This window comes from Mastigoproctus giganteus, chromosome 1 (assembly GCF_048544385.1).
Source record: "Mastigoproctus giganteus isolate SK-2022 chromosome 1, ASM4854438v1, whole genome shotgun sequence".
NCBI lineage: Eukaryota > Metazoa > Arthropoda > Arachnida > Uropygi > Thelyphonidae > Mastigoproctus > Mastigoproctus giganteus.
Window position 1 is genome coordinate 50384195 of NC_143575.1, and position 23557 is coordinate 50407751.

Here is a 23557-nt window from a genome sequence, read left to right on the forward strand (position 1 = left end):
ATTGTTGAAGATAAACATAAGAAAGGCACCTGGGGTGGATGGAATCTATCCAGTTATATTAAAGGAGGCGGCACAGGAAGTAAGGAAACCCTTAGCCATAATTATGAGAGCTTCCCTGGACTCAGAGGAGGTACCCATGGACTGGAGATGTGCAAATGTGACCCTAATCCACAAAGGAGGATCAAAGGGAGACAGGTAATTACAGACCCCTGTTTAACTTCTGTTCCAGGGAAATTAATGGAGGTACTGGTTAAAGAAGCATTGCAGGATCATCTAGACAAGACTTCAGTTATAGCTCGGACACAGCATGGGTTTGTTAAGGGGGGGTCTTGTCTGACTAATTTGATTGGATACTATGATTATTATTATTTATTATTATTATTATTAGCCATATGGTGCAAGGAAGCCTGAGGCTTATACTGCATCAGCCAAAAAAAAATTAATTTACCCTAGGACCCAGAGAGAGAGAGAGAGATGTAGAAGGAAATCACCAAGAAAGAGAAGAATGATGATATCCAGCTCAGGACCCTGGGTGTGGCAAGCCCATACTCACCAGATGTGAGCCCCTGGGGGGGAAGTAGTCACAAAGGAACTGGATGTAAAGAATAACTTTGATATCATATATTTGGATCTTAGAAAGGCCTTTGATACTGTTGCACATGAAAGACTGCTGCACAAATTGGAGAAGTGTGACATTGGAGGCAAATTGCTGCTATGGATAAAGGGATGGTTGAGTGGGAGAAGACAGAGAGTGGTAATAAAGGAACACTGCTCTTAGTTATTAGTGGAATCCCTCAGGGTTCAGGGTTGGGTCCATTGTTGTTTTCTGTATTTATAAATGATATTGATGATAGTATATCAGGCTTAATGTCCAAGTTTGCACACGATACGAAGGTTGGCAGGGTTGTTAATGACACTAATGACAGTACACTGCTGCAACAGGATCTAGAAAAGTTGAGCAGATGGGCTGAGAGGTGGCAAATGTAGTTTAACATTGACATATGTAAAGTACTACATATGGGAAGCAGTAATCCCAGAGTAACAACTCTGTGGTACCATACTGACAGTAGTAGAGCATGAAAAGGACCTGAGGGTAATTGTGCAGGCAGATATGAAGTTTTCTGAGCAGTGCAGACGGTCTGCAAGAGTAGCTCATGGTGTCTTGTTAATGATATACAGGAATTTTTCTAGCAGGGATAAGGAGGTGATTATCCCCTTGTATAAGGCAATGGTCAGGCCACACCTTGAGTACTGTATACAGGTCTGGAGGCCTCATTTTAAGAAGGATGTAGAGCTGCTGGAACGAGTACAGAGAAGGGCAACAAGATTAGTGAATGGAACAAAGGGGTGCTCTTACAAAGAAAGGCTTAAGTTTTGCAAAATACAGTGTCTGGAGACTAGGCACCAGCGAGGTGATCTGATAGAGGTGTATAAAGCCTTGAATGGTTTGAGCATGCTCAATGCTGATGGGATTCTTCCTCTAGCTCAGAATAATCACTCAATCAATAATCAGAACAATCAATCAGAACAATCAATAACCTCAATTTGAATTTATGCCCTGAGAGGGCATAAATTCAAATTGAGGAAAGACGGTTGTAGAATAGATGTGCGGAAGTTTGCCTTTAGACAGCGGGTGGTTGATTGCTGGAACAAACTTCCATCTGTCGTAGAAGTTGATAGCTTAAATAGATTCAAGGCAGAACTTGACAAACATTTGGAGCGAGGGGATGGGTGAAATAAGGGGTTTTTTTTTTTTGGCTGATGCTATATAAGTTTGCTTTCTTGCATCATGTGCCCTTGCTAATGCTAATCTGCAACGGGTACAGGACTTGTCACCAGCAGATTACCCTGCGTGAGTAATGTTCTGCCAGTGGTTCTTGCAGCAGTGTGGTACAACTCCTCACTTTCCTGCATTAGTGATATTCAGAGATGAAGCACAGTTCACATGAGACAGAATCCAAAACTATCACAATCAGCATGTATGGGCTGAGGAAAACCCACATGCAATTCTTCCATCACATCACTAACAGCGGTTCAGCCTCAACATCTGGGCGGGTGTTTTTGGTGATAAGTTATTTGGGCCCCATGTACTTCCAAACAAACTCACAGGGCAGGTGTACAGAAAGTTTCTGGAAAACAACATGCCTGATTTCACACGCCACTGATCATTCGTCAACAAGCACACCTCATGCACGATGGCGCTCCCACACATTTCAGCCACTTAGCCTGCAATTACCTGAATCGAAGGTTTCCTGGTCAGTGGATAGGTAGAGGTGGACCAACTGCCTGGCCTCCACGCTCACTGATTTAAACCCACTAAATTTCTTCTTGTGGGGCCATTTAAAGTCATTGGTGTATTCGACTCCAGTAGCTGATGTGGAAACCCTCCGCAATCGAATTGTGGCAGGTTCTGAGACAATATGAAACATGCCAGGAATTTGGCATTGTCTTCACGAGTCCATGAGATGTCGATGTGAGGCCTGTATTCAGGCAGAAGGTGGACATTTTGAACAATTACTGTAAGGTGATGTGAACAGTTGTGTCATAGACGGACCTTCAAAACTCGGAAACAAAGCATTTCCGGAACTATGTTGACATAAAATATTTTATTGTCTATACACGAGGAACTCATTCCTGAAGTTATGCTGTGTATTTTTGAGACACCCTGTATAGTACAAATTTTCATGTGTCTTGATTCAGGTAGAAAAATGCCCAGTGTCTGATAGTTTAGAATGAGTCCTTATCTGAAGGAGTACTAGACTTTAAAATATATAATTAATGAAGGAGAGAGTTAGTTTGAACCAGAATTGGTCTAGAAGGATTTCTCCATATGCAAATGTTGGCAATTCTTCTGAGGATTTCTGCATAGTTGCCCTCCAGGTGGCTATTTGGTAAATACCTTTTGTATATACCAGAAAGCTTAAGAAAGATTCTGGTTGAACTTTTTTTTTTTTTTTTGTTTGAGATGGATTAAAGAATCCTAAATTTCCCAACTTCTCACAGAGATGCCTTAATCTCACATTCTTGTTTATTAGAATCTGTATTCTCCTCTAGATACTCCCTAGTACCAATAACATTGCTAACTTGTCATTTTCATTTTGGATGTAAATTCTTAAAATCACATTTGTGACACTTGCAGCTGAGGTTATCCCTGAAGTTGTGACAAACTTTCCCATAAATGTTCATCACAACTTGTTTATTTCTTCATGAAGTCACCCTACCACTAAATAATCAGCTTGGAAGTTGGTGCTCTGGAATAACCCAATAATTTACTTCTATTACATATTTCAGGTTTAGAAAGAACAAATGAAAAAAAAAACCAGATAACTCAATAAATTTCAAGTCACACAGAATGGGATAAATTACATATACCCTAATGGATAAAATGTGCTGTTCTTGTGTTTATTATAAACATAAAAGCAGCATCCTATAAATATCAAAAGTGGCAATGTGCCTTTCAGGTGCAAGTAATCCAAGTGCTGATGAAGCATTTACCTACATCACACCAACTAGCTGATAAAATCAATCAGATTTTACATTTAGACATTTAAAGTAACATTTCTGTTTTCTGAGTTTAATTTTATTTATTTTATTATAAAAGGAAATTGATAAATGTACATTATTTGTGTCTTCATTTCTTCCTTTTTTTGTTGCCTGCTGTCTTAAAAGGTAAGTGAGACAGTTCATATCATTTCGGTTGGAACAAAATCTGGCCAAAATAGTTTTATTCTTCTTTAGTTCAGACTATATTGATTATTTATTTTATTTATTTATTTTTTTTTTGCTTTAAAATTTGATGACACATCCTATGGTAATATAACAGCATAATATTTTAAAATGACATTAACGTTTTCCCTTGTTGGAGAGATAAAGAGCGTACCGTTCTAAATATTTCTTCAGCAGCAAAAATGATATGGGCTTGGCACACCCAAGGTCCTGAGCTGGATATCATCATTCTTCTCTTTCTTGGTGATTCCCTTCTACTTCTGATTGATTGACTGACTCACTCACTCACACACACTCACTCAGGGTAACCTGGAAATTTTTTTTTGGCTGGTACAGCATAAGCCTCAGGCTTCCTTGCCATTATGTGGCTAGTAATAATAATAATAAAACAAGATGTGTAGATTAACCCCAGGGACTCACATCTGGTGAGTATGGGCTTGGCACACCCAGGGTCCTCAGCTGGATATCATCATTCTTCTCTTTCTTGGTGATTTCCTTCTACTTTTCTCTCTCTCTCTCTCTCTCTCACACACACACACACACACACACACACACACAGGGTAACTCAATTTTTTTTTGGCTGGTGCAGCATAAGCCTCAGGCTTCCTTGCACCATATGGCTAATAATAATAATAATAATAATAATCTCAACCTTGCTCACGTGGTTTCGGAAAGATTCAAATCACTTGTAATGACTTACAAGTGACTTGCGTGTGGTAAATTGAAAAATTAGATGGCAAATAACTATATAAAGTAAGGTTGGCCAGTGAAGTTTCCAGAAATAAATATTCCAACATGCAACACACTAAAACTTTCTGATCAAGCTGGAATATGAGCTTAATCAATCATCACTAAATCCAACACAATAAAAAAATAAGCACACGCTATCATATCTTCGTATAATTAAACGATGCCAGGAACTGCAAGAAAGCAAGGCTGTACATGTTCGATATAATGATTATTGTTTTATATACAGCTTTACTGTAATTTTAAGTGGCGCTTACCAAAAATTTTACTCCCTTTCCTTACGAATGCTGCCATATTGCTAACGCATGCCTCGTATCACAAAGTAGTAATATTACTCTCTGCCTCGTATCACAGAGATAGGCCATGTAATCACAACCTGTGATTTTGTCACTACGCAGGTATTGTCACGGTTGAAACTGTGACAGAAAAACTGAAACATATGGCAGATTTTAATAGGTGACACTTCTACAGGTAGCTCGGCACTCCATAAACAAGAACAACCATTCACTATTCATATGCACTAAGATTCTTGATTAAGCGAGATTTAAAGATCTAGCAATTAGTATAGTAGTAGCAATCCTTCGTCTAATTCCACAAAGTGAAAAAGACCTAGAAAAAGGCCAAAACTTGAGGTGGGGTCGTTCGTTTCGGGCAAGGGTTGTGGATTTATTTTTTTTTTTCTCTTTTTAATCGCAAACTATTTCTTTAAAAAAATTTTTTTTCATCCAGCAAACAAACAAATCACGCGCAGCTTACATTAAGGTGACCAGATAGCTAAAGCGAGGTATCCAGTTATCCTTACAATGACGAAGCCGAACGGCAATATTATGATTATGATTGTTATTATTAGCATTAGTATTAGTACTGGCAAATGATACAATAAAGTTAGCTTGCACAGCATCCGCCAAACAAAAAAAAAAACAAAAAAACTTTCCATCTCACCTGTCCATCCCTTCCAGTATTTACCTAGTTCTTTCTTGAATTTATTCAAACTACCCACCTCTGCAACATTAGATGGCACCGTGTCCTAACAATCAACTATCCCCAACCTGGAGGTAAATTTTCGCACAACTGGCTTGCAACCATTCTTCCTCAATTTGAGTTTATGTACCCTCATGTGTAAAGTCTGAGCAAGAGGAAAGATTCCATCAGCATCAAGCTTACTCAATCTATAAAATCCTTAAACACCTCAGTCAGATCTCCTTGCAGGCGCCTGGTATCCAGACTGAAATTTGCAATACCGAAGCGTTTCCTAATAAGAGTACCTTTCCCCCACTAATTTTATTGCTCTTCTCTGTATCCGTTCCTATATGCAACCAGTATTCAGTGTGTGCAGTACTCAAGGTGTGGCAAGACCACGGCCTCATACAATAGGATAATCACCTCCTTATCCCTACTGGAAAAATCCCATGGGCTTTCCAGCAGCCTGCCTGCGCTGCTCAGAGAACTTCATGTATAACTGCACAATTTACTCCCAGGTCTTTCATTCTCCGCTACACTGAGTTTGGTACCACACAGCTGGCATGATAATCTGAGACTGCTGCTACCCATATGAAGTAACTTGCATTTGTCGATGTTAAACTTTAATTTCCACTTTTCACCCCATCTGCCTAATTTATCTAGATCTTGTTGCAGTAGCTTACTCTGCAACGATATAGATAGATCTGTCATTAACCACCCTGCTAACCTTTGTATCAACTGCACATGAAAGCATATCAGGCCTGATAGGCCTTCATTAATATCATTATTCAATATTGGAAATAACTAGCACTGAACCCTTGGAGTGCGCTACTAATAACACTAGTTCAAAAAGAACAGTACCCATTAATAACTCTCTCTCTCTCTCTCTCTCTCTCTCTCTCTCTGCCTTCTCCAACTGAACTGTCCCTTTATCCATAGCAGTAACTTTCCCTCAATGCCACACTAATCCAATTTGTATATCATCGAGCGCTGTAGCTTCACTATTTTTAGAAATGAGTTTTAATTAATTAACAAAAAATTTGGTCTGTACGACCAATACCAGGCCGTTGACACTTTTCTATTATAACGGTCAACGATAACGTAATCTTTTAGATATATATTCGCAGATACCTCTCGGAGACGCAAAGTTACACTTTTACGTGTGTCCATTAACCTTAATTCAAGCCAGCATGCCTAAACTTTTTTTTAGCTTTTAATTGCACTTAATTTGCTGTATGATTGATAATTACATTTATTGCATTTAAATCGATTATTTATCACTCCTTTCATATCTCATTCATAATAAAATATTCTATGAGCTTTTGCAAATATCTTCTTCAGTGTATCAGCCTTTCGGCTGGCTTGCCCCTTTGTTGGTCTCCATTTCTCACGATCTTGTGTTACGTGTTCACTTCTGCATAGCTCCGAAGCTTAGTTTCCTTCAAAATTGTATTTATGATGGTGTTTCTTGATCTCCCTTGTTTTCTTTTTCCTGGCCTTCCAGCACGTCCATTTTCAAATATGAATGTTATTAAGTCCAAATGCTGCTTTGATGTTCAAGTACGTTACAATTAAGCTCAGTTTCGCCTTACAAATAGTAAAAATTCTATTTGGGAGAGAGTAAAGTGGAAACTGTTGATCTATTTTTATCTCATAGTGAATTTCTGTGTGAGCGAGTAAATGTAGTCAGAAAACTCGCAGCAGAAGAATCTTATTTTTAAAGAAGAGAAAGTTTTTCAAGAAACTTCAGTAAAGAGGAGACCATTGCAATAGGCTAGTAATAGTTGGCAGACGTCGGGGGCTACAATTTTAGAAATGGGTCGTAATATAAGTAATCTTCGTGAGAAAATGTGGCATTAAATATGTGTAATGACAACTTGGCAAGACATGAACCAGTAAACACTCCATGTCACAAGGATTGTGAACGCGTGGTTTGCAGAGAATAATATCAGTACATTGCAATGGCTAGAACAGTGTCGACCTTAAAGTGAAGTGAACTTAAATTCTTGGGATTAACCGGAACATAGAATTAGGGAAAGGTCAAGATGGCTCTGTACAAATATCAGTAAAATTCATTATTGCCTTAACGGAGAATTGGAACAAAATACCACCAAGATTCTACCAAAAATTGGTAGAAAGTCTTCTATGATGCATCGAAGCTGTCTTTAATATGATTCGATGGAAGTCAATAACATCAATAATGCTCTGAAGGACACTTGCTATGTATATTTTAAACATGGAGATTGCAATTTAGCTTTTCTTCTTCCAAAATTTTTTAGCTAGTTACTGCTTTAAATCTTATCACCATGATCCTATGGACGCCCTGTTCTCACTCTAACTCTTATTCCGAAACGCCCCAAAGGTGTTTAATTCTATTTAAATCAAATCTCCAGCATGGAAATGACGGCTTTTTTCGAACTAAAACTTTGTTGACTGTGATTCTGATTTCAAAAATGACCACTCTAGTGAGATATTCCATAATGCAGGTAATGTACAATTTTTTGGTGTTTATTTTTAAATAGGCAGCTTATTAATTGATTGATATATGAGAGCCAGTGCATTACATTCAAACTATGTAAAAGAGATCCATACAATCACACTGCTACACCAACTTCATTTAATAACAGGAAGTCAGTGTTTCGTTCATTTCTCCTTCAACACAGCAGTCATTTCAGTTAATGATTTTGGATGTTGGCTTTTTACGAAAGCAATCTATTTTAAGCTCAGAGTTCTGGACAGGCCAATGAATTTTTTTGCACGGCCATGTCTTCAAAACAAGTCACTACAAAAAAAACCCATCTTTATTTTGTCTGTAAATTGCGTGTTTTTCTGGTCAATTTGCCTGTTTGCTGAAACCGACTAAATCAGCAACAGAGTGAAAAAAGTCCACTAAAGTTCCTCGCGTCATCGACGGGATTCGAACCCGAACCTTTTCCACCCGGTGTGGGGAGAACGGTGACGATACCACTGTGCTACACGCGCAGACAACAAGTCACTAGATGCTGTGCTAAAACAGAGAAGGGCCCTCCCCATTATGCTGTCACAGTGTGAGAAAAACGGAATTGTCCAGAGTCAATGCACTGCCAGGCACTCATTGTACCAGAAACACCGACCAATAAAGAGGTGATACTATAAATTGTGGGACACCCAGCGAGAGTTTCAAATGGCCCCAAATTATCTCAAATGACCATATCAAATTATACGATAGACCAACATGCAATGGCAAATATAGCAGTAGGTTCAAGTTGAAACTACGAGAAATCCTCAGATGGCAACAGCACCTCCACCAAACTTCACAGTTGGGATGGCATACTCTGGTAAATATCGTTCTCCGGGAGTCCACAAACGCATGTACGACCATCAGATCGGTAAACTCTACAACATGGTTAGTCTCTTCATAATCCAGCTTTTCAACGTTTCAGGGACTAATTGCGACGAGTTGTATAATACAAGTCGACATTCTTCATGACGTGCTGTAATATTTAGTTTGTGTGCTCCATTTTTAACATAAAATCTGATGCAATGTATATATTATCCTTGTACTAATATCAGTTTCCGTGGCCTCCCTAACTTCCTGGTTCTCAGCATTCGATGGCGATCGAGGAAGGACCAAGAACTACTTGTCTGAGTTCCCTACAGACCCTTTCTGCCGATTTTTGCAGTCTAACCAAACTTTTACAGCTATAGGCGGGCTGTGTCGTTTCCATTTCATGATTATGCCAGTCACTATTTATCTAGATCTAGAGTATTGCAGTTTGTGCCGAAATAACACGAATAGACTAACATTTATGAGGATTCCTTATTGGAAGTTGCTAAGCTGACCGCCACGATCCATTTGCTATGTTTCGTTGGTCTGCTTACCTCTAGTGTGGGGTGGTTACTTTTATACCTCTTTCTGTTCACGTGAAGGGCGGGTATGGTTCATTTTTCAAATAACCTAAGGGTGTCCGAATACTCTGGCAATATAATGATTATTATAATATAGAAAAACATCATAAATCTACTATTGAAAATCCGGCTAGAAACGTTTTTCAATTAGGCCGTTATGCTCTGCTATTAAGCAGCCAAGGATAACGCAGTCTTTCAGAACACACAATGACAGATGCCTCCTGATGAAATTGTTGCTCATATGCTTAAGTTCTGCAAGTTGCAACATCTGGAGACTAGGCACCTGCGAGGCTATCTGTTTGAGGTGTATAAGGCCTTGAATGGTTTGAGCAGGCTCAATGCTGATGGGAAACTTCCACTTGCTCAGAATAAGAACCTGGTGGGGATGGATTAAGAACCTGATGGGGAGAGATAAATTAGGGAAAGACAGTTGTAGAATAGATGTGCAGAAGGTTGCCTTTAGCCAGTGGGTAGTTGATTGCTGGAACAGACTTCCACCAGTTGCTGTAGAAGTTGATAGCGTAACTAAATTTAAGGCTGAACTAGACAAACATTTGGAGTCACCGGATGGATGGAATGGGAAATTTTTTTTTTTTTTTTTGGCTGATGCTATATAAGGTTGCTTCCTTGCATCACATGCCTCAACTAATGCTAAAATGCTAATATGAACCTAAAGCAATAATAGTAATTCCCATTGTTGATCCACCAATATACTGTACTTCGTTGTTTTTCTCAGATATACCATGAAATGTAGGGGCTTAGGTGCATTAGCAACTTAGACCATATTGCACCATATACACTGAGTGATCACTAAATTATGACCACCTACCTAATATTTCGTAGATCCTCCTTTTGCCCTCAGTACAACAGCTATCCGACGTGGCATTGATTCAACAAAATGTCGGAAGCGTTCGGGAGGTATGGCCAACCAAGCTGTGTGTAATGCGGATAGCAATGCATGTATGGAGGTGACTGGTGTAACCAGATGCCTGATATGCCTTTCCATAGAGTCCCACAAGTACTCTATGGGATTGATATCGGGGGAGTTCGGAGGCCAATCGATATGCTGGAAGTCAGAACTGTGTTTCTCAAACCATTCCTGTACAACAAGTGCCCGATGGCTCGGCGCATTGTCATCTTGGAAGACACCATCGCCATTTAGGAAAAAATGTAACATAGCGGGGCGTACACAGTCAGCAAGCAGTTGACAATAGCAGAGACTACTGATACGTTGTTCCATTCCACATGCACCAGGGGTCCAAGTTCTTTCCAGTGAAACATGTCCCACACCATACAACTGTCTCTACCGGCCTGAACTTTTGATACCATGCATGATGGATCAAGAGCCTCATGTTGTTGACGCAAAATCCGTACACGGCCATCCAGGCGTGAAGCAAATAACTTGACTCATCCGACCAGCTCACCTTCTTCCAGTCTTCTAACGTCCAACTGGCATGCTCTTTGCAGCAGGCGAGTCTTTTACGCCGATGAACATTGGTTAGGAGAGGATTCCGTAGGGGTCGTCTGCTGGAGGTGACTGTAGGTATAGCCCATACGTGCGAGTGTGCAACGCATGGTCACGGCAGATATTGTTCCGTGTTGGCCAGTGTCGTATTGGGTAGTCAACTATTCAACAGTGCTGCGCCTGTACGAGTCGTCGGACTCTGCGCTTATCTCTAGCTCAAACTTTCGCTGACGTTTGCAGTTTTGCCGTCAGTTCGTTGTTTCACCATTTTGACGCCAGTCCTGTTACACTTCAACTACGGCGGCTATCGAACACACCACCAGTTCAGCCGTTTGGGAAATCGAGGCACCAACTCGTCGAGCACCCACAATCTGCCCTTTATCAAAGTCCGATAAATCCTTCCTTTTACCCATGACGCTCGGAATTTTACTAGCTACTGAACAATGACACCTTATCTATGCTACATAGGTCGACTAACTCCGTACCCTCGTACCTACCTAACTACCTTACGTGGTCAACGGGTCGCATTCAGTTTTCATAGGGGTGGTCATAATTCATATTTTGTATTAGTATTTACGACAATTTTCTCACGCATTCTAGTCGGGTAAAACTGTTAGGTGTGAAAGTAAAATTAAAAAAAAAAAAGCAAGTTTCTGATAGTGCATTATCTAAAAATTGTTACGGATCAAGTGTGCCTATCAGTCTGTGTTTTTCCTATTTTTTTTCTTTTTATTTATTTTTTATTTTTTTCGCAGTTCAAAAATATTTTTTCCAAAATCGTCTGATTCGAATACATACAATATTACATGTTAAGTTATAAAAATTTCTTACACAAAACCCTTTTTTTTTGCTGAATGGCGATGGCATATTTTAACAAGACAATAGGCTACGCTTTCAGGTTAGCCCTGTATAGATAAGGTTTGCAGAACATTCTAAAGGACAGCCCAAGTCTCAGATCTAAGCATTACACGGCTGTGGGCTGAGGTTTTAATTGAACTGCACAACATGTAGATCTACACATGTAGATCTACCACCGACCATGGTACAATCATGAGTTGTTCTCCAAACAGCATGGTGGTCCGTATTTCCAAATGTGTTTCGCCCCACCAGCTCAGACGTTTGGGAAATCGAGGCACCAGCTCGTTGAGCACCCACAATCTATCCTTTATCAAAATTCTGCACATATATTCTAGAACTGTCTTTCCTCAATTTGAAACTGTGCCCACTCAGGCTCTTAATCTGAGCAAGAGGAAGAATCCCATCAGCATTCAGCTTACTAAACCCATTAAAAGTCTTATACACCTCAATCAGATCACCTCGCAGGTGCCTGCACTCCAGGCGCTGCATTTTGCAGAACTTAAGCCTTTCTTGGAAACACCAACTCTTTGTTCCCCTCACCAATCTTGTTCCCCTTCTTTGTACTCGTTCTAGAAATTCTACATCCTTCCTAAAATGAGGCGTCCAGACCTGTACTCAGTAGTCTAGGTGTGGCTCGACCGTTGCCTCGTGTAACGGGATAATGAGAGCTGAATTATGAGAGCGTCCTTGGACTCAGGGGAGGTTCCCACGGACTGGAGATGTGCAAATGTATCCCCCAATTCACAAAGGGGGATCGAAGGGTGACACGAGTAATTACAGACCAGTTAGTTTAACTTCTGTTCCGGGTAAAATAATGGAGTCACTGGTTAAAGAAGCCACTGTTAAGGGCAGGTCTTGCCTGACCAATTTGATTGGATACTATGATGTAGTCACAAAAGAACTGGATGCAGGGAATAACTTTGATATTATATATTTGGATCTTAGAAAGGCTTTTGATACTGTTGCACATGGAAGACTGCTGCACAAATTGGAGCAGTGTGGCATTGGAGGCAAATTGCTGCTATGGATAAGCGGATGGTTGAGTGGCAGAAGACAGAGAGTGGTAATCAATGGACACTGCTCAACGTGGACTAATGTTATTAGTGGAGTTCCTCCGGGTTCAGTGTTGGGTCCGTTGTTGTTTTCGGTGTTTATGATTGATATTGATGATGGTATATCAAGTTTAATGTCCAAGTTTGCAGATGATACAAAGGTTGGCAGGGTTGTTAAGGACACTACTGACGCTATGCTGCTGCAACAGGATCTGGAAAGGTTGAACAGATGGGCTGAGAGGTGGCAAATGAAGTTTAACATTGACAAATGTAAAGTACTACATATGGGAAACAGTAACCCCAGAGCAACGTATCAACTCTGCGGTACTACACTGACAGTGGTGGAGAATGAAAAGGACCTGGGGGTTATTGTGCAGGCAGATATGAAGTTCTCTGAGCAGTGCAGACGAGCTGCAAGAGTAGCTCATGGTGTCTTGTCAATGATATACAGGAATTTTTCTAGCAGGCATAAGGAGGTGATTATTCCCTTGTATAAGGCAATGGTTAGGCCACATCTTGAGTACTGTATACAGGTCTGGAGGCCTCATTTCAAGAAGGATGTAGAGCTGCTGGAACGTGTACAGAGAAGGGCAACAAGATTAGTGAATGGAACAAAGGGTTGCTCTTACGAAGAAAGGCTTAAGTTTTGCAAATTACAGAGTCTGGAGACTAGGCACCGGCGAGGTGATCTGATAGAGGTGTATAAGGCTTTGAATGGTTTGAGCATGCTCAATGCCAATGGAATTCTTCCTCTTGCTCAGAATAATCACCTCAGAGGGCATAAATTCAAATTGAGGAAGGACGGTTGTCGGATAGATGTGCGGAAATTTGCCTTTGGCCAGCGGGTAGTTGGTTGGTGGAACCGACTTCCATCACTTGTTGTTGAAGTTGATAGCCTAAACAAATTTAAGGCTCAACTGGACAGGTATTTCGAACGAACGGAGGGGTGAAATGGGAGTGGTGTGTTTTTTTTTTTTTTTTTTTTTTTTGGCTGATGCTGAATAAGCTTGCTTTCTTGCATCATATGCCTCTACTAATGCTAATGCTAATGCTAAAACATGCATTGCAGGATCATCTAGACAAGGCTGCAGCAATAACTCAGACACAGCATGGGGAAATTTGATAGGATATTATGATGTGGTTACAAAGGAACTGGATGCAAAAAATAATTTTGATATCATATATTTGGATTTCAGGAAAGCTTTTGACACTGTTGCGCATGGAAGACTATTGTACGAATTGGAGCAGAATGGTATTAAGGGTAAGTTGCTACAATGGATAAAAGGATGGTTAAGTGGGAGAAGACAGAGGGTGGTAATCAATGGGTGCTGCTCTTCGTGGACTAATGTTATTAGTGGAGTCCCACAGGGTTCGGTGTTAGGTCCACTGTTGTTTTGTATATTTATCAATGATATTGATGAAAGTATATCTGGCTTAATGTCGAAGTTTGCAGATGATACATAGGTTGGCAGGGTTGTTAATAGCAGTGTGCTACTGCAACAGTATCTAGATAATTTGGGCAGATGGGCTAAGAAGTGGCAACTGAAGTTTAACCTTGACAAATGCAAAGTACTGCATATGGGTAGAAGTAACTCCAGAGAAACGTACCAACTGTGTGGTACTACACTTAAGGTGGTAGAAAATGAAAAAGATCTGGGAGTAATTGTGCAGTCAGATATGAAGTTTTCTGAGCAATGCAGACAGGCTGCCAGGGCAGGTCATGGGGTTTTGTCAATGATATATAGGAATTTTTCTAGCAGGGAAAAGGAGGTGATTATCCCTCTATATAAGGCAATGGTCAGGCCACACCTTGAGTACTGCGTACAGGTCTGGAGGCCTAATTTTAGGAAGGATGTAGATTTACTTGAGCGTGTACAGAGAAGGGCAACAAGATTGGTGAGAGGAATGAAGGGATTCTCTTACCAAGAGAGGCTTAGGTTCTGCAAATTGCAGTGGCTGGAGACTAGGCACCTGGGCGATGATCTGATTGAGGTATATAAGGCCTTGAATGGGTTGAGCACGCTGAATTCTGATGGGATCCTTCCACAGATTACGAACCTAGGGGGGCGTAAATTCAAATTAAGAAAAGACAGATGTAGAATAGATGTGCGGAAATTTGCCTTTAGCCAGCGGGTGGTTAATTGCTGGAACAAACTTCCATCTGTCGTTGTGGAAGTTGATAGGTTGAATAAATTTAAGGAGGAACTGGAGAGGCATTTGGAGGGAATGGTGTGATTTTTTTTTTTTTTTTTGGATGATGCTGCATAAGCTCATACACTTGCTTTCTTGCATCACATGCAACTACTACTATAATCACCTCCCTGTCCCTGCTAGCAAAATTCCTATATATCATTGACAAAATAAATAAATAAGATCTTTAAATAAATAAAGATCTTATTTATTTAAAAACTCCATGACCTGTCCTGGCAGTCCGTCTGCACTGCTCAGCAAACTTTATATTTGACTGCAGAATTACTCCCAGGTCTATTTTCACTTTCCACTTCCCTGAGTCTAGTACCACACAGTTGGTACGTTTCTCTTCTGTTATTGCTACCCATATGCAGTACTTTGCATTTGTCAATGCTAAACTTAAGTTGCCACTTCTCAGCTCATTTTCCTAACTTATCTAGATCCAGTTGGAGTAGCATACTGTCTTTACCTGCCAACCTTTGTATCATCTGCAAACTTGGACATTAATCTTGATATACCTTCATCAATATCATTGATGAATACACAAAACAACAATGGGCCCAGCACCGAACCCTGGGGAACTCCACTCATAACATTTGTCCATGAAGAGCAGTGTCCATTGATTACCACTCTCTGTCTTCTCCCACTCAACCATCCCTTTATTCATTGTCGCAACTTACCCTTAATCCTTTACCTCTTCAATTTGTACAGCAATCGTCCATGTGCAACATTATCAAAACTTTTCTGAAATCCACATATATGATATCAAAATTATTTTCGACATTCAGTTCCTTTGTGACCACATCATAGTACCCAATCAAATTGGTCAGACAAGACCTCCCTTTAACAAACCCATGCTGTGTCTTAACTATTACTGCAGTCTTGTCTAGATGATCCTGCAATGCTTCTTTAACCAGTGACTCTATTATTTTCCCCCCGAACACAAGTTAAACTAAGAGGTCCATAGTTACTTGTGTCACCTTTTGAATCCCCTTTGTGATTTGGGGATATATTTGCACACCTCCAGTCCATGGGGACCTTCCCTGAGTCCAAGGAAGCTCTCATAATTATGGCTAAGGGTTTGCTTACTTCATTTGCTGCCTCCTTTAAGAAAACTAAATAGATCCCGTCCATCTCAAGTGCTTTCCTTATGTTTATCTTCAATAATTTTTCCTTCACTTTGCTCTCAGTTATTACAAAATCACTTATCTCCCTGTTGGAGTTTGATAAACTTCTGACACTCACCTCATTGAATAACTCCTCATGTGTGAATGTAGATGCAAAATACTCATTCAGTTTATCAGCTACTTGAGTATGATCATCAATAGTCAACCCATCTATGTTAAGTAGTGCAATCTGATTCATCCCTTCCCTTCTAGAGTTTACATAAGTAAAGAACTCTTTGCTGTTTTTCTTTGCATCCTTTGCCAAAGTTTTCTCGTAATCTACCTTCACCTGCCTAACCTCCTTTGTGACTTGATTACAGACAAGGTAATATCTGCCATCGGCTTATGGGTCACCTGATAATTTATATGCATGTCATACAATTTTCTTCTCTGCCACGAGCCTCATCAATTCACCTGACATCCATTTAGGCCTAAACCTCGAACAATATTTCTCACTTGGTACGAAAAGCCTAGTAGCCTCCAAGATTAAGTGGACATGGACATGTGGACATGTGTATATGTAAGGGCGGCACCTAGAACGTTTGTTCAACTCCGCCTCGTGTCTCTGTGAAGAACAGTATCACTACAAATGGGCCAGATATGTGTGTGACGTATGTTTGTGTGTATTATGTGTGTGTTCTGTTGTTATGTTCTGGCCACTTGGCTACCCAGAAGCATCAGTCACCTGTACAGATGATTCTGGGTACTCGTCCACACCACGGGAAGGTGGGCCAGTCCCAGAAAAACACGTACTGTCTCAAGAGAGACTCTGACTCACCTAGTGTTGCCAGAAGGTGGAACAGATTCCTCTGGCCGACCGGGCTAGCCGAGTGGGTAAAGTACCTGCCCGGCAACCCAAAGGTCGCGGGTTCGATTCCCGCCTCGGGCTTGGATCAAAGTACTGCAAAAACCTTGGGAGGTGCAATATGGCCACAGAAGCCGATGCGCCAACAACTACCAAATCAAAAAAAAAAAAAAAAAAAGATTCCTCTGGGGGCCCATTCCAGAGGGAGGAGATAAAGACAGAAGAGCCAAAAAAAAAAAAAAAAAAAACCACCCGTGGTGCAGTTAGGGGGAAAAAAAAAGTAAAATAATAATAATAAATTAATTAATAAAAAAAATATATATATTAAATAATAATGATAAAACAAATAATAATAAAAAATAAAGAAATAATAATAAGAAGAAGAAAAAAAAACAATTTAAATAAATTGGCTGCACTAGAGTGGGAACTCAAGGCAGAGCGCGTGAAAAAAAAAAAAAAAGGAATAAAAATAATAAAATAAAATAAAAATAGAAATAAAAATAATAAAATAAAATAAATAAATGAATTGGCTGCACTAGAGTGGGAACTCGAAGCAGAGCGCATGAAAAAAAAATATATATAAAATAATAAAATAAGTAAATAAATTGGCTGCGATAGAGTGGGATCTCAAGGCAGAGCGCGTGAAGAACAAATTAAATAAATAAGAAAATAATAATTTAATAAAAATAAAGAAAAGAATAATTTGATTTAGAAAATAAAGAAAAGAATAATTTGATTTAGAAAATAAAGAATAGAAAAACAAATAAAATAAAATAAATAAATGAAATGAAAATGAATGAATAAATAAACTGGCTGCACTAGAGTGGGAACTCCAGACAGCACGTGGAGAAGAAAAAAAAAAATGAAGAAGATGGTGGCATGCGAATATAGAACTCTTTAAGTCACTGAAGAGGTATTGTTAGGTGCAGTAACAACTATGTAGCTCTGCTTCCTGCGCTCAACGGATGCATAGGATTGGAATGCCTTTAGATTGTCAGGTGTTTGGAGTAGAGGCTCTGGTTGCTGTTCTGAGATACCTGGCATAGTCTGCAGCAGGGTCCTTCTTAAGTCATCGTACAACCTGCATTCGAAAAGAAGATGTTTCCAATTCTCTGAACTGCCGCAGATTAAGTCCCTGAAGGCTTCCCATTTAGAATTCACCGTTGGTATCATCATCAGTTGTTCCCACTGTATAGAATTTAAAAACTGTCTGACACCGCTGTAGTCACTTTTACGAAAGCAGAAGCCTTTCCCTTTAGCTTGATGGCAGTTACATCTTTAAGTAATTCCCATATCAGTACATTGTGATCACTGTCACCCAGTGGTTCCTTTATCTGCGAATTCTTAATGCATGAATAATCAATGCGGATAATGAGATCAAGAGTATTACTCCCTCTGGTTGCCTCTCGAACATGCTGCTGTAGAAAACAATCATCCAATAAATCCAAAAAAGTCTTTCTAGTATGTGAGTGACCAACTCACTATTTCCAGTCTATATCTGGAAAGTTAAAATCCCCCCATTATAAGACATTCTAATTTACTGGCCCCCTCTATTTCCCTGCAGAATTGCTCATTGTACTCATCAGATTAATTAGGCCTATAACACACTTCTATTCTCATTTTCCCTTTCACAGTGTTTATGTCGCACCAACTTGACTCAACATTGCACTGTCCACCCATGTCAACTGGATGCACTTCCTTAGATTTTATATGTTTCTTAATTAACAGCATAACCCCTCCTCCCTTGATTTTTCATTTTGATAACCCAACAATATCTGCCTTTGATGTTTTGACTAGCATTTCAAGCTCATCAAATTTATTAACAATACTCGTTGCATGGTGTACATGCAAGTATACAGGCACTTGTTTCTATTTTTAGTTACCCTAATACAGCTCATATATTTATATGTTCCACAATGACTCCTGAAAATATCCATTGCCTTGCTTTCCGTACTGCTGCTCATTCCAATAGAAGCAGTGCAAAAATTCACTTTTGCCTCTGCCTGCGGCCAATGTTAACCTTTTAGTCTGTGTATCCCCCCCAAAGCTAGCATTTTTACGATGCACCTAACACTGCCTCCATAGCATCAGCAAATATTCATGTATAGTTCATTATTCCCGAATTCCAGATATATCGCCCTCGTGGATAGCTCAATTGGTACACTCACCGTACTACAGCACCTGGTGGAAAAGACCTGAGTTTGAAACCCGTCAGTGACGTGAGGAAGTTTTATGGGCATATTTCATAACGAACTAGTCTGAAGCGAGGGTAGCTTGATTTTTCATTCTAGAACTTTGGTTTTTCATCCAGGAAACAGCAAATCAACCAGAGAACACACGCAATTTCAGATATATTATATTCGGCGCAATATGGTGCCTAAGTTGCTGATGCGCCTAAAACCAAACAATCAACCACCCAGGTATATCCGATTCTCTGATTCCGTCTATTGGGAATATAATATTCATTATAATGCAGTAAAAATAAATTATAAATCTACTGTTCAAAATCCGGCCATAGTCAACGACTAACAACCATCTGGTGTGGCCGATTGCCTGATTCGATCCATTATAAGAAACCAAACAGCAAGAATCGATTCACTAAAAATAGTCGCAGTTGGGTAAAACACGATAGCGGGAAATTATGCTTTATTTATCGATAACTCCATTAAAACCAAGATCTTATATTAACAATATGAATGATAAATAACATAAACTAAAATTAGAAATTAACATCATAATATAAAAATCGTGAGGCAACTATTGTATGGTATGTAACAAATTTTTATTGCCTTTATTGAGGTCATAGATTTATAAGGGAAAATATATTTTCAATACAGCTACAGAAATAAAACTGCGTACTTTTATATTGACAAGGTTACGGAGGGAATTAAATTAAAAATTCCACGCAAGTTTAAAATATCTGTGCTACATTTTTCTTTTTATACTCCTGTACCATCGCAAGTGGCAAGTTGAACCTACAAATTTGTTGGTAAACTTACAAGTACAGTACTTCAACAGGATAATTTATAAAGCTAGTTATAAATGCAAAACAAAAATTTATAGAGAATTTGTATCATACATCCATAGTTCAAACTGGAAAATATTAATAACCAAAATGCTAATATTCAAAAAATAAATTTTTCAAAGTTTATTAACTCATGAAAATATTAGAAATGGTGTTGCTGTCGGGCCACACGCTATTGTTATAGTGGATGCAAGCGCCACATTCTTACACACCTTATAGAAAAGATCTGTATTTGAATCCTATCTACTTGGAAAGCATTTTTACGGGGTTATTTTTGTTTTTTTTTCTCTCTCTCTTCTTCTTCTTTGCAGACTGTGGCAGCGTTCGAAGGTCTCGGGCGAGGGTTCCGTGGTTTTATCCACCGGGAACTCAAGATTTTTCGTCTGGATAATGCGCACACCGACCAAAACATACATGCAATTACATATACATATTCGCTCAAATTGGAAAATATCAACAGCAAGATAAATATAATTTTAATCAAAAATTTATTTGGCAAATGAAAATATTACACCGTATATTCCGGCGTATAAAACGGCATCTGTTTTTTGCTTTGAAAAGTCGCGCATGATTTGTGAGTTTATGTCGACGCCTCGTTATGTGAAAGGTCAGGAAAATAAATCTACAGATATGTAGGAAGATGTGACGTGACACCGCTGTTATTGGTGCCATGTGTACATGGGAGACTTTTCTGATGTAATCGGGTCGTTTCTTGTTGGCTGTTAGTGCTCTACTGTAAAGTGATTTCACTTTAAAGATTACCTCAATATGGAAGCATTCTTACTATAAAAAAAATTTTCTTTTAGTTCAAATTCTACTTGTAATTTGTCTATTTTTTTCCTTGAATAAATTTAAGGAAGAACTAGTCAAACTATCAGAGGGGATAGAGAGGTGATATGGGAAGGGTTTTTTTTTTTTTTTTTTTTTTTTGGCTAATGCTATATAAGCTTGCTTTCTTGCATCGTTTGCCAATGCTATTACTAAATTAACACTTTCGTTGGGAGTTATATGTTCGGGTTTACTTTTCGAGAACTCGAAAAGTAAAGCTGTAACATAACCCCTACAAATATTCCATGAACTCTTTTCGTTTGATGAAGGAGATGAACAAATTCTTGAGTTTTAAAGTGAGCAGCAATATATGCACTGTATTTGTGTAAAAATATGCATGTAGGTAAACAGTAAATATAATAGTATTAATTCATGTCTTTCCAATCCTAAGCACGTCTTTAATTCAAATTTATGATTTTATACTCGGCATATACACTGTGCTGCCACTTTATTAGGTACACCCCTGCTGTGCACACAAATGGTTTGTCCCACAACGTTGCAAGCCACATGACCACAGTTGTGGATATAAATGCAGCAGAACAACCTTTCTAGTATCAGTAAAGCCGTAGCAAGAATTAGGGAAAAGGAGTGATCTAATGGACTTCGAACGTGGCATGGTAGTAGGTACAAGATGTGCTGGACAAAGCACCTCTGAAACGGCAGTTCTCCTGAACTTTTCACGCACAACAGTTTCAAGGGTGTACCGAGAATGGTGCAACGAACAGAAAACATCTTCTCAACGGCACTCCTGTGGAAGAAAATCGCTTGTTGATGAGAGAGAGAGAGAGAGGTCAGAAGAGAATGACTAGAATTGTGCAAGCAAACAGACAGGGCACAATATCGCACATCACGTCAGAATACAACCTTGGTGCGCAGAACAAAATATCGCAACTGACCACTAGTCGCACTTTGTTGCGAATGGGCTACAACAGCCTACGACCACATTGCGTACCTTTGTTACAATGAAGAACAGGAGAGCACGCCTCCTGTGGGCACAGCAACACCAGCACTAGACTATTGAGGATTGGAAAACAGTTGCTTGGTCTGACGAGTCGAAGTTCCTGGTGCATCATGTTGATGGAAAGCTCAGAATTTGGCGAAAACAACATGAATCCATGGATCCGTCGTGTCTGACGACTACTGTGCAAGATGGTGGGGGCAGTGTTAGTGTAGGGAATGTTTTCTTGACACACGCTGGGTCCATTGATATCCATAGATTCACGTCTGAATGCCACATCGTACCTAAACATCGTTGCTGACCAAGTGCATCCGTTCATGTTGATAGTTTATCCTCAGTCAGGTGGTTACTTCCAGCAGGATAATGCGCCGGTGCACAAAGCCCGAATCACTATGGAATGGTTTCAGGAACATGACAATGACTTTTCTTTGCTGCAATGGCCCGCTGAGTCTGCGGATCGCAATCCTATTGAACATCTTTGGGATGAGCTGTAAAGGGCTGTTCGCTGCAGGCCTACACCTCCGTCGAAAAGGAAATGCGTGACACACTCATTTCTGCATGGTACTCCGTTCCTGCACAACCTTTTCAGCATCTTGTTCAATCCATGCCTAGACGAATTCAGGCTGTTTTGAAGGCTAAAGGAGGCTCAACACGCTACTAGGTAGGTGTACCTAATAAAGTGGCAGCACACTGCAAGTCGACCTTAAACTTTTAAACGATTTTTTAGTACTTCAAAAGTCGACTTGTACGTTGATACATAAGGAACCCATATAACACTGATGCATTATACGCGAATGCAATGATGGATCCCATTTACTGGTGCAGAAAATCTACGAGGAGTCACTCTAATTATACACCATTCATTAATTCTGACATTGATTAATTACTAGTGTGCTCGAAGTTATAATTAGCAATTGATCACTTTTTGTAAAACTTTTTTTATCGTTAGCTTAACAACATGAATGCTTGTTAAGCTAACGATAAAAATCTTAAAAAGAAAACTTATCAACCAGATTCGCCTTTCATCGCAATTCGAGCACTTCATAAGGTAGACATTAGGATATGGCTGCTAATAATAATAATTGCTTCACGCTTTCCACTTCAATTAAGTAGTAGTTCCCCGTAAAGAAAAGTATACTACTATTTATTTTCAATAGTGTCATGGCAGTAAAAATTATGGAATCTTATGATTAAGATGCAATATAGGATTCCCTTAATAGTAATATTATAAGGGATTCACAACATGTTTTTTTAAGGGAAGATCTTGTCTGACCAATCTGAAAAAGTACGAGTGTTATGAGTAGCTACGAAGAAATAACTGGATGCCAAGAGTGACTTTGACGTAATTCACTTGGATTTTAAAAAGGCTTTTTATACGGTTCCGCACAAATATCTTGTGCATAAGTTGGAGAGGGGTTAGTAAAGTGTTCGATGTCTAACGGCCCCAGTGATTTCCCCCATGTGTACTCTGTTTGTGTAACACAGAACTCTGTGAAGACCAGAGGTTTAAAAAGTGTAATGTGTGTGTGTTAGTGTCCTGTTATGTTGTTCTCGTTGGAGAGGGCTATTGGCATTTACGTTACGTTGTTACAGGGGGATAAAGGGATGATTAAACGGTAGAAAATAAAGAGTGGTTATTAATGGGTAATGACCGAATAGACCAATATCACGAGTGGGGTTCCTCGGGTTCTGCACTAAGGCCCTTATTGTATCTAAATTTAATTAATAATATATTTTTTAAATCCGTTTGCAATTTATTAGAAATTGTCCCACCCAGAACAACCACTATCTAGTGCATATTGATGATGGTATTACAAGTTTCCCACATTTGAGACTGTCTTCTAGTGTGTTTTTTTTTTTTTTTTTTTTTATATACAGAAAAATAAAGA

At 39.4% G+C, this 23557-nt stretch overlaps 1 protein-coding gene across 1 annotated transcript in view; it reads right to left on the bottom strand.

The window, feature by feature from the left end:
- Etf-QO (electron transfer flavoprotein-ubiquinone oxidoreductase) overlaps nt 1–4768 on the bottom strand; it is an 84984-nt gene extending 80216 nt beyond the window's left edge. The window contains exon 1 of the mRNA XM_090380122.1: nt 4731–4768. Coding sequence (XP_090236248.1) covers nt 4731–4767 — 37 coding nt within the window. The 5' untranslated portion in view covers nt 4768. The remainder of the gene's footprint in view (nt 1–4730) is intronic.
- Nucleotides 4769–23557: the final 18789 nt, after the last annotated feature.